The sequence below is a fragment of the Mustela nigripes genome, chromosome X (assembly GCF_022355385.1).
Source record: "Mustela nigripes isolate SB6536 chromosome X, MUSNIG.SB6536, whole genome shotgun sequence".
Classification (NCBI taxonomy): Eukaryota; Metazoa; Chordata; class Mammalia; order Carnivora; family Mustelidae; genus Mustela; species Mustela nigripes.
The window spans coordinates 108,459,846-108,472,825 of record NC_081575.1 but is presented as its reverse complement, the minus strand read 5'-3'; the positions used below and the strand labels follow the sequence as shown (position 1 = coordinate 108,472,825).

The window sequence follows — 12,980 nt, the reverse complement described above, 5'->3', positions numbered from 1 at the left end:
CATGAAAGGCAGAATTATGTGTGGGTGGTAGTATGAGAGAACTAAATCCTAATCGGCTATGTTAGGAAGTCAGTAAACTGTCACCGAATGAAAATAATCAAAGAATTGCAATTAAGAGTACTGAATGTGGATATAAATGACAGAAATAGCAGTTAAGGAGACAAAAGTCATGGTCTCTGAGGTTCGAGAACTGGGATAGGGAGGAGAGTTGGCAAAGCAATATTATTTTGTAAGATTCTATATTCATATTACTTTGGTAAAAATTAAAATTGAACTTAAGAATGCACTAAAAATTATCTGACACCTTACAATTCCAATATGTCAAATATTTTCATTTTTCTAGGGTTTCTTCTATAGCTTATATCCATGTAATTTTACATACTTGTGGTAGCCAAATTTGTTATGACTGTTGACTTACATATTTTCATTAAGTTCACTTTGGGGATTATATTTGAAATATTTCTTTTAAATAATATCCTATTAAATAGTATAATTTTTAAACATTCCTCTATTTTTCAATATTTGTGTGATTTCCAAATTCTCAACATTATAAATTAATATTGCTATGAGAATTTTCAAGTGCATGAATTCTTTCTCTGAGATTATTTCCTCAGGTTAATTTAGCAGCAATAATGCTTCTCTGTATTTATTGCAAAACCACTTTCCAGTTTATGCTTCCATTGTATGAAATGTTAACATTATTTTCCATGTATTTCTTTGTCAGCAAAATGGAACATTTTCCCAAACATTATTTTATCCCCCTTCATAAAATTCTGAAATCCTTTAGGTAGAGGTTGTAATACTACTTTTCAGGACCTCCTAATTCAATTATTCCTTTTATATATATTATTTGGAATTCTACTGTAAGGAAGAACTCTCCCTTGCTCCATATTACTTAATTTATGGATCAATCCATGGATTTTTGTTTGACTCAGTGGTTTGTAATCCATCACTATAATTATTGAAGTGTTCAAATTGTTCTAGGTTTGGCCCCTAGGAGCCCTGTCTGTACTCATTCCTTATATTATTATTTTCTGATATTTGAGGTGAATAATTTCATGATTTCTTATTTATACTATGTTTCATTGTGTGAAAGGCTAAATATTTTTGCAGTGTCAATCTGTTTATAACTTGTAATTTGCTCAATATCTCTTCACAAGATTCCTAGATGTGTTAAGTTGTAAAATTCAGTTAGACTGTTCAATTTTTTTATGGCATGAGGTTTATTTAAGACTAATTTTTCCAGGTTGCTAAGGAGTCTTTCAAACAAAATTTGTGGAATCATTATTTCTCATTGTTCTGTACACCTGGTTTGCCATACAGCATAGCACCTATTCTCTTTGAGGTGTACGCTTTTCCAATAAAATTTTAAATATTTAAAGGAAAATTCAATTGGAATCTTGTGGATATGGAGCTAAGTGGATGGCCGGATGAATACTAAGATTCTTAACAACAGTTAGCCTTCTCTAAAAGGAATTGGGCATTTATTTCCTTTCCTGATTTCTTTTAGATTTTTCAGTTTTAGAGTTTATGTATATTATGTACAACACAGAGCTCATCAAATATATGAAACCTATTTTTGTTGTTTTTGTGAATGGCCTCTTTTGTTTAAGTTCCACTGATGTCGTTTTTTAACTTGGGAGTAAGCATAAAGTTACACAAGTAGTGATATAAAGTAGGGCACTGAGGACACAATTTAATTATCTGGTCCTAGCAAGAATCAAGTAATAGTGTGCCAGTTGGAGAGAGACTAGCTAGGAAAGAAAATACATTCAGGAAGGGAGCAAGAGAAAGAAAGCAAAGGATTGTGTTTATAAAGAATTGTAGAACTTCTTGGAATGATGATATCCAGGTTAGGTTACTAACTGGAAAGAATAACATCAAAAATAATAAATGATCATCACAAATATTCCTTCCTAAATATTTTAAAAGCTTTAAAATTACATGTAGGGTGCCTAGGTGGCTCAGTCATTAAGCGTCTGCCTTCGGCTCAGGTCATGATCCCAGAGTCCTGGGATAGAGCCCCACGTCATGCTCCTCGCTCTGCGGGAAGCCCACTTCTCCCTCTCCCACTCCCCCTGCTTGTGTTCTCTCTCTCACTGTGTCTCTCTCTGTCAAATAAATAAAATCTAAAAAAATAAAATAAAATAAATAAAATTATATGTAAATTGAAGAGGAAAAAAATGATGCTGGGAATCAATAACATTAACAACCAGAGGTTATGGGGTAAAATAAAACTACTAAATAGAAGATTTAAGGGGTGCCTGGGTAGCTCAGTAGGTTGAGCGGCTGCCTTTGGATCAGGTCATGATCCCGGGGTCCTAGAATTGAGCCCCAAATCAGGCTCCCTGCTTGGAGGGAACCTGCTTCTCCCTCTTATTCTGCCTGCCACTCTATGTACTTGTACTCTCTCTCTGTCAATAAATAAAGAAATCTTTAAAAAAACAGATTTAAGTATTTTAGAAATTACGTATAATTTCTTCTAAATGACTATTTATCTAAAAGAGTCAAATCCTACATAAGATTGTTCAAAATCAGAGGCTTAAAATAAAAAACTTGGAGACCAGAAGTCAAGATGATAAAGTCCTTAAAATAAAAGCTATTTTTCATTTGATAAATCAGGTTTTCAAAACATTAAAATAATCACATTAATTTGAAGATGAATCAAACCCAGTCTGAATTTTCTAAACCTTTATTTGCATGAGCCCAAGATGAATTTATAAAACTTTTTCTTTAACATGGCAATGCCCATTCTCACTAGTCATGTGATTCCCAGCCCAGTAGGAAAAATTCATTAAAATAAAGTTTAAACTTAAAGACAGTAACAGGAACAGATTCAGAATATAAGTAACTGGCCTAGGAGTCACTGGAGATCTGTTGAGACCTTCCAGTTTGCTTAGACTATGCAAACAGTATAAACAGTTCTAGCACTTACCTTTCAATGTGGCCTTCTTCAATACTTTCATGGCATAAAGCTGTCTAGCATCAGAGCCTGAGATTTTTTTGACTAAAAAAACCTGTATTTAAATGAGAGAGAAAATACGCTTTACAAAGTACAAACTATGCCACTGTTAAAAATAAAACCCTTCCAGTAATACTGTGTATTACTGAAGAGATTCCGTTATGCCGTAGATGCTTATTTTTTCTCATGTATCAATTATAAATACAATGAGTCATAAACAGTTGTAATAACTTGGGGTGTCAACATAAGTGAACATACTGTTTTCTTTTTGTTGTCTGCCAATTCCCAAAAAGCATGTAACATATAAGACAAAAATCTTTAAATTGTGTAATCAGATAAAAGTCCAACATGTTTAAAGTATAACATAACTGGTCATTGCTCTGCTTTTAACAAAATAAAATTTTTTTGATCTGATAAAAATTGTCATACAGGAGTGTCCCTGGACCACAATTTTCCATTGATACAATTAATCACTGGATAATTGGTCTTTTCTATGTAAGAAAACTGCACATAAATTTCTCATTGCTGGGAAGAACAATTTAAAACACACTGAAGAAGCCTATTCACAACTATTTAATGTGACTTAAGACAGAACCCTACATTTTGACCTTTGAAAAATCAAATTATCACATATACCTAAATATGAAGAACACAGGTCCTATGTATGTTACTGAGCCTCTTGATTCTCCAAATTATTTTTAGCTGCTTTCAAAATCTAGTGTGAAATTCATGCAAAATGAATAAAGCCTGCTCTACATAATTCACAGTCATGCTATAACATGGCTAATACAAAACTATACATCTTTCCTGTTCATTTTGACCATTAGGTCTGTGATCTTTTTTTAAAGTTTTTATTTCAATTTCAGTTAGTTAACATACAGTGTAATACTAGTGTCCGGTATACAGTATAGTGATTCATGATCTTTTTCATTCGATCTTAAACATTCTCACTAAATGGATCTGAGTTTCACCTTTTTTCTTCTAACTATTCTTTCCCAGCAGTTGCTATTGAGTTGCCACAGATGGGAAGAGAAGCAATTATAATCAAGAATTTAACTTTCAGGTCAGCTCTCAATTATCTGCTCTAACATGCCAGGCTATTAGCAAAAATCAAAAAATGCTACATCCAACAGATTCTAGGGCGAGGCATTCTCATTTTGAGAAACTGTGCCAAAGGTGATTGGCAATGACTTCCAAAGTTTAGTGAAGAGCACCACAACCTGCACAGGAACCTGGATGCACTGTGTGTTCCTCTCCCCAAATCACTCCCTCTTGTCCTCCTATGATGCCCCACCCTTTAGTTCCTTTTAGCCAGTTAGCAGTGAGCTAAACTAGAGAGAAAAAAGCATTCTTAATCAGGTTCCTAAGATGGAATGATGTTCACATGTTAAAGGTAATCAGATTATTAATATATTTTTAAAGATTTTATTTATTTATTTGACAGATCACAAGTAGGCAGAGAGGCAGGCAGAGAAGAAAGAAAGAAGCAGGCTCCCTGCTGAGCAGACAGCCCGATGCAGGGCTCGATCCCAGGACCCTGGGATCATGACCTGAGCTGAAGGCAGAGGCTTTTAACCCACTGAGCTACCCAGGCGCCCTCATTAATATTTTTTAACAGAAACAAATTCTAATTAGGTGGAGATAATTAGGATTTATTTGGTATTTATTCTTAAGATTCCCTAATCAAGCTTCTTTGTGCCATTCCACAAGAAAAATTCTCCTTGTGGATTTCAAACCTTTTTCACCCTTCTTTGAATGTACCTTAACACTTTTCAGTACTTCTTGGTTTGCAAAGGACCTTCACAAGCATTTGTAATACATCATCATGATAATTTTGGGAGACAGGTGGACTAAGGAATGCCTATTTATAGCTGCCCAAGCTAGGGCTTAGAGAGGTTAAATAATTTGACTAGTGTCACAGTGGAGGTACTGAACAAGAATCGGGCCACCACCCAGTTCTGTGCCCTTGCTCAGGCACTCTTCATCTGTTCCCTCTGGCAGGTCACCAGTTAAGGGTAGCAGGAGCAGCAGTAGTCCAAGATGCCATCGGATCTTCCCCAGCCAGAGCATTCATGACCTTTCGAACCCCCCATGAAGCTATTCTAAGCTCTGACAGGTCATCCCTGTTTCCTTGGCTTACGCGGGCTTTTTAGGATGAGTAAGAAAGGAGACGCCCTATTTTTAATGTTTGCTATTTATAGTAAGGTATTTAAGTTACTTTTAAAGAAATAAAGGGAGATGCATGCTAACTCCTGGCAACTTTAAATACTGTGTTCCCTGAAAATCTAATGTATAGAAAGAAACCCGTCTATTTGGGTTTATCCTTAATATGACTGCATGATAATACAATTTCATAGCAGATATTATATGCTTGGTCTTTTATTATTTGATTCTCACTACTAACCTATGAGGTCAGGACTATTATTTACTCATTACTTCTTTCCAGAATTATATGCTAGGTACTGTGCTACTAGCTCAATGCTAAGACATGGTACAAAGCATGTCTCCTGCACTCATGGAAAGAACACAGAGTCTAGCGGAGGAAATAGCCATTGAGCAGTTACACACATGAAAAACTAAAATTGTGGTGAGTGCTGTGAAGATGAAGTATATAATGTTCTGACAGGGTAAAATAGAATTTGACTTAGAATGGCAGAGAAGACTTCTTTGAGATCATAAACATGAAAGGCGCTAGTTAAGATGAGGAAAGGGTGGGGTGGGGTGTTTCACAAAGTGGAAATTGCATGTGCAAAGGCTTTCTAGTGGTATGGAGCCAGGTGCATAAGGACTGGAAAAAAAGGGGCCAAGGTAGCCAGAACATGGATAGTGAAAAATACATAAAGTGCTGCTTTTCAGGTAACTAGGCACCAGAACAAGGGGTTCCTCATCGTAACAGTATGCTTTTATCCTAAAGGCTTAAAGGAACCTACTGAAATATAAGATTGGCTCTTGTTGGCTGTCACGTAAATAGTGGCTTGAGGAAAGAACAAATTTAGTTCTAGTTAGGAACCTCCTTCAACACCCCAAGGAGAAATGGGGGTGGCAAAGACTTCAGGAGTAACAGTGGAGAAGGAGAGGACAGGCACGATTTGAGAAATCTTTACTAAATCAATAGGACTTGCGGATAGTACATACTTGGTGGGGAGAGGCAAGAGAAAAGACAGGCAGTAGAAGGTAGTTCAAAAATGTCTCCCAAGTTCTTGGCTTGCTTAACTGGATGCCATTCCTAGTTGCAGAGAAAAATGAAACAGGACAGGTTGGCGGGGGCAGGGGAAAATCCTGACTTTGGTTGTAGAGATGTTGAGTTTAAACTGCCTTTGAATCATGTGAAGAGAACAGAATATGCAGCTGTACATAAAGTTCAGAGCTTAGAGGCATGATCTAGATTGGAGAGAAATCTGTCAGGACAGCTGTATATGGGTTATAATTATGATAGTGGGCATAGAGAAAATAATTAGTGGGAGTACAGAGTGAGAAGGCAACCTAGAATGGAACCTTGAGGGATTTCAATACTTAATGACTGGCTGGAAGAGGAAAATGGGGCTTGGAGAGGTTAAGTAACCTGCTCAAGCACATGTAACAAGTAGAAGAAAAAAAATCAAATTCATATCTGGCTGACCGAGACCCCAAACTTGCAACCATCACATTCTACTGTCTACTTAACCAATATTTGAAATAAAAGCATCACTTTGGGTTTAAAGGAGGTTAACAGCTATAATAAATTACCTATATTAGCCAAGAACTGCTAAATAGTCCCCCTAAAACACACTAGGAAGCTAAAGTGGTGTTGTTTTGGAGCTTACAGACCATATTATCTTCAGGTATTTCCTCACAGGGAGGTGGTAAACAAGCACTGCAATGTGAAAGCTGAATGCAATCTCAGAATCTTCCTCTTACTGAGAAACAGAATAGTTAGATCAAATAATAGTAATCATAATACTGTACTTCTCTAAATGGAGGACAGAAAATGCTCCTGAGGTATGCAGCAGGGGGATAAGGAATATGTGAAGCAAAATGATGAAGACGTTGCATCTTCAGGGGCAAGTTTAGTTGGTGGCTTTGTGAAACATTTTTGATATTAAAGACAAACATGGGTATCATTGATTAGAATGTGACCTCAGCATTCACTTTAATTAATTAATAAAATAGTTTATTTATTTGTTAGAGAGTGAGCAAGAGAGCATGCGGAGCACAAGCAGGGGGAGTGGCAGGCAGAGGGAAAAGCAGGGTCTCTGCTAAGCAAGGAGTCCAACGTGGGACTTGAACCCAGGACCCTGGGATCATGACCTGAGCTGAAGGCAGACGCTTGACTGACTGAGCCATCCAGGCATCCCTTTTATTTTTTTTTTTTAAGATTTTATTTATTTATTTGACAGAGAGAGATCACAAGTAGGTAGAGAGGCAGGCAGAGAGAGAGAGAGAGAGAGAGAGAGAGAGAGAGGAGGAGAGGAGGAAACAGGCTCCCTGCTCAGCAGAGAGCCCGATGCGGGGCTCGATCCCAAGACCCTGAGATCATGACCTGAGCCGAAGGCAGCGGCTTAACCCACTGAGCCACCCAGGCGCCCTCAGGCATCCCTTTTATATTCAGTTTAAAGACAAGTTGTAAATCTCCAAAATTTTATATTCATAGCGGTAATCCTCCTCCCCTAATTCCTTGGGAGTAGACATTCACTTTCTGCTGGTAGTAAGGATATTTTGGAGGAAAGATTGAGATACACTGTTATAATGTACTTGGCAAGATCACCTTCCATATCTACATGAAGACTCAAAAAGAATATCAAAAAGTGTACCAGGGGGCGCCTGGGTGGCTCAGTGGGTTAAGAAGCTGCCTTCGGCTCAGGTCATGATCTCAGGGTCCTGGGATGGAGTCCCACATCGGGCTCTCTGCTCAGCAGGGAGCCTGCGTCCCTCTCTCTCTCTCTGCCTGCCTCTCTGTCTACTGTGATCTCTCTCTGTCATAAATAAAAAAAAATCTTTAAAAAAAAAGTGTACCAGGGGAATAATTTTTGATTTTTAATCATTTGCAAAGTGTGTAAGTCACATGCTCTTGAAGAGAAGACAGATATGAAGTGATTAGTGCCAATTTACAAAAGTTTCCAGTGTACTTTTGAATGAGTTTATTCACTTTCTCACACTTACTGATAGTGAGAAATGTAAAAACAGAAACCGGGGCACCTGGGTGGCTCAGTGGGTTAAAGCCTCTACCTTTGGCTCAGGTCATGGTCTCAGGGTCCTGGGATCAAGTCCCGCATCAGGCTCTCTGCTCGGCAGGGAGCTTGCTTCCCCCTCTCCCTCTGCCTCCCTCTCTGCCTACTTGTAATCTCGCTGTCAAATAAATAAATAAATAAATAAATAAAATCTTTGAAAAAACAAACAAACAGAAACACTGCTTGTATGGAGATTGGTAATATTTCATAAAATAGTACCATTCTCCATCTGTCTGAAATACACACAAATTCCAAGAAACAACTTTTAAAAAACAAACACTCATGACTTACCTTTCCAAATGATCCCTGCCCTAATACTTTTAAAAGTTCAAATTGGGAAGGATCTGCCTTTTCATGTCCTTCCTTTACATGATGTGTGATTGCAATTTCTTTGATACTGCCTTCTTCCTGTTGAAGCAAATATAAACGGAAAAAAGAGTTAGAGACACTTTGTCCAGCTATAAACCAAGAAACATAAATTAAGCACTATCATATTAGAAATCCTCAAATTATTATTTGGTTTTTCAAAGTAAGCTCCATGTCCAGCGTGGGACTTGAACTTGTGACCCCAAGATCAAAGGTTACATGCTCTACCAACCTAGCCAGCCACACAACCCTGCAAATATACTTTCAAGTTAATGTCAAAGAGAATGATACCAGCCCACTGCATAGACCACTTTAACCTCTACTTAACATTAGCACAGAGTATTTCCAATTCTTCATTCTTCCTACTGGAGATAATTAAAATAGTTTCATGGGGTGAAGGCAGAGGATGTAAAGAAGTCTGAAAACACAACAGAGTAATCTGCTGTGTTCTGACATGTGCTTGTATTAGGTAAAACCAATCACACACACACACACACACACACACAGTTGTGTTTATTGGGGAGTGGGGTTGAAAAATATTCCAAGGCAAACATGGAGATTTCTACCCTCAGCAAGGCCATTTGGATCTGTATGCTATTCTGTTGGAAATATGTAAGTTACTTTGTTTCTACAACTACTTGAGAACTAAACAGGGAGAAAGAGTTAACTCTAAGACACAAAATGAAAAAAGATTTAACATTGGAATGGAGAATTAGACACAGAAAAAAGTTACTACTCAGCATAATGGAACAACGGAAGGTCTTAGGGTTAAGGTAAGGATTTTTAGACAGTGGATGTGTCAGTAAACCTGAGGGAAGGCATCAGAAAGGGAGAAAGGTTGAAAATATATGTATGCATACACAGAATTTCAACTACTTATTCACTCTGGGATTAGTAGATAATGTACACCTTATTTAATCAAGAACTATATATTATGTTATAGCCAAAAATTACAATAAAACAAAACCCAACAAAACCAGAAATATATGCCTGTCAAAGACCATTTTTCTTTTTCGCCGATGTTATTTTTTCCTAGTGTCTAAGTATTATAGTAGAATCAAAATATGTTGTACAAAAAGAATTCACTGTTTTTATTATTGTTGTTTTCCACATGCATGTTTGAGCTCAATTAACATTTTCTGAGATAGAATGCTGGCTATATATGGAATTACAAAGATTTCTCAAAAAGATACACTGGTCTACTAATATGGCAGGTTCTGAAAATGAGCAGTAAAAGAAAAGCTCTTGTAGGACAAAAAAGGAATCCAGGCCCACTATTTTACTCTATAAGACAGATGTTTGTAGACTGTGCTAATTAATACTCAAGCAGCTTCAACATTTTGGAGGCTCTCAGAACTGTGGCAACAATGAAACAACCCCTCAATACGGTTTAGTCCTTTATTTTGTAATTTCATGTGTACTATCTCCTTTATTTTTCACAGCCATCTTGTGCAGGTGTTAGGGTAGAATCAAGCATTACCTGACTCTGAGACTCTACCCCCCTTCCTGTGCACCCATTCTCTGCAAATGAGACTGGTTGGTGGGTGTACAAGGGCTTGAGAGTGACAGCTATTTGTACCTATATTAGGAAAGGCAGGAAGCAAATTGCCAAATTCTTTAAAGAAAACTTTCAAAGAATAATGTATGTGTGAAAATGGTAAATCCAGCAAACATTTATTAAGCACCTACCATGTACCAAGCCTGGGTTAGGTGCTTTTTCACCTTTTATATTTCCTGCTTCATAACAAACCTTGTTAGAGAGGGCTGGTAACAACAGGGTGGGGTCTACCTCAGAGCAAGCAAAAACATCTCAGAATTCTCTACAGACTCCCCCATTCATCACTAGAAATTTGACAGATCTTTTAAAGGCCAAATGGTCTGAATACAGTTTGAAGTTTAAAGAGATTAAGTACAGATCACAAGCCAATAACTGGCAGACTTATGGATCAATTCCAGGTTCTGACTTCTAATGACTTCTAAAACAAGGGTCTTAGCATTACACCATACTGAGACTGTCAGAGGCTTCTGTGGTTCCCCATCCAAGATCAATGACAGGAACATACAAACTTATTCCCTTGATCCTTTTAACTGGCCTGTTTCTCTTGGGTCAGTTAGCTACAGTGATTAGAGAAATGTTTTTGAACTTTTGGTAGCATATCTTCATCAGTTAAAAAAAAAAACTAGCATATACCTAATATTGGGTTTGAAATTATATATACTTTTTGTATTACTGAATTATATACATTATACATGGAAATGAAACTAAAAGGAAGTTCTCCTCTTTCTTTTCTGTAACCCAAAGTGCTGTCACATCTCACTTAAAAGACTAGTGGATTACAAACTTAAACTCAAAAGGCCAAGGTCATGGGTTGGATTCTAGCATGTGCCAGTCAGCCTACTATGGAATAAACTATCTGTTCAAGAGCCTAACTGGAATCTAACAGCCATTTATGCCTTTAAATCATGAGGCTGTGAAGAACTATACTCTATATAACATTCCATATGTCTTATCAGTTTTCTTTTTTGGGTAAGTGGGATGTAATTTTAGGCTGCAATATTGTTTCATCTTTTATTTCATAAGAATACTATAATTAATTGTCACAAAGATGCAACACAGGCAGAGAACGATCACTGAATTATAAAATATTTCACATTTTGCAGCAGTCATACAGGATCAAGTCTTACTCTCATAAGGAGAGCTACAATCAGGTCACGGATCTCAAAATAAACAGCAGTAACTATTCAAGAAAGATTTCATCTTGGATGACTACCTTCCTTTCCTCTCACGTCAAACAAGTTACCAAAAAACAGAATCTGCCTTTGATCCCTTCATTCAACAAACCTATACTAAAACATCTACTATGTATCAAACATGGTAATGGAATGTCCTTTCTCCACCCCACCCCCTACCATTTCCAGTAGCATCACCAGGTAAAATTCCTCATTACGTTTCCTGTGGAAAACTGAAACTAGCTTGGTTACTTGTAATGCCCCTTTGTGCCACTGCCAGTCCACTTCAGCCTCCTGACAAATTCATTTTCTGAAAGGAGAGAGCTCTAGTCATACGACCAGACTGCCCAAAAAATCCTTTGAAGTTTTCCTAAATTAAATGCACTGCTTCCCCTTGGCATGTAAAGCCCTCTACAATAAGGCTGCCAACTTAGTTTTATGGTATTATCTCCCAACATTGCCTTACACATAATCTTTTGTCCACTGGGTTATTTCCTGTTCCTTAAACATTTTGTTTTTAAAATTAAATATGTGCACATGGATGACCAAATCAAATAGTGACAAAATACCCTATGATGAAAAGCAAGTGTCCTCTCACCCACCTACCGAGGCTTTTTAAAGTTCTTTCTGCACTTACTTTGATAATTTCTTGGTTTATTAACTTTAAGACAATGCCTGCTGATTTAAAAATAAGATGAAGGATTCACTCATATCTCTTTCATCATCTTCTTCCCCACTATCCACTATTTGATAACTGTATTGCTTTTACATAAATTTCTCATCTTTTCTATTAGTTTTGGATAGAATCCTAACTCCTCACCTCATTTTGTTTTCAAGATTTATTATTTATTTGAGAAACTATGTGTGCAAAGGAGGAGGGGGCACAGGCAGAGGGAGAGAATCTCAAGCAGACTCCCCTCTGAGAACAAAGTCTGATGTGAGGCTCAGTCTCATGACTCTGAGATCATGACCTGAGCTGAAACCAAGAGTTGGACACTTAACCTATTGAGCCACTTAGGTACCCCCTAACTCCTCACTTTATAAAAGGAGGTTAACAGTGCCTGTACGGACACACCTGGGTGGCTCAGTCAGTTAAGTGTCTCTGCCTTTGGTTCAGGTCATGATCCTAGAGTCTTGGAATTGAGTCCCATATTAGGCTCCTTGCTCAGTGGGGAGGTTGCTTCTCCCCCTGCCTGCTGCTGCCCCTGCTTGTGCTATCTGACAAATCAATGAATAAAAAGAATCTTTAACAAAAAATAGTGCCTGTATTTCCCTAACCTGCTAGCTATATTTTTACATTTTTATTAATATTGAGAAAATTAATTCTCTCCTGTAACCACAACCAAAGCCTTCATATTATCTCTACCGCCTGATTTTAAAAGCAGAAGTCCCATACACCAGCATTCACATTTTTATGACAATACATTGTTTAAATGCAGGCTAGAAAGTACATTAAATTTCCTTTTATACAGGCCTATAACAGTGACTTCCAAGACAATCTGAGGGGACTTAAAAAACAAAACAAAACAACACTTCATCAAATGCTTAAATTCATGATACATTTTACTTGGAGTTCTATTGGGACCATGAATTTTTTAAAAAGATTTTATTTATTTATTTATTTGACACACAGGAAGAGAGATCACTACTAGGCAGAGAAGTAGGCAGAGAGAGAGGAGGAAGCAGGCTCCCTGCTGAGTGGAGAGCCCAATGTG

General features: G+C 37.3%; 1 protein-coding gene across 8 annotated transcripts in view; it reads right to left on the bottom strand.

The window, feature by feature from the left end:
- Nucleotides 1-12,980, bottom strand: part of RPS6KA3 (ribosomal protein S6 kinase A3) — a 118,623-nt gene that overhangs the window by 52,236 nt on the left and 53,407 nt on the right. For all 8 annotated transcript variants that reach the window (XM_059385859.1, XM_059385860.1, XM_059385856.1 and 5 more), the window contains 2 exons: nucleotides 8,461-8,577; nucleotides 2,936-3,017 (listed from right to left, as the gene is read on the bottom strand). In XM_059385859.1, coding sequence (XP_059241842.1) covers nucleotides 2,936-3,017; nucleotides 8,461-8,577 — 199 coding nt within the window. The remainder of the gene's footprint in view (nucleotides 1-2,935; nucleotides 3,018-8,460; nucleotides 8,578-12,980) is intronic.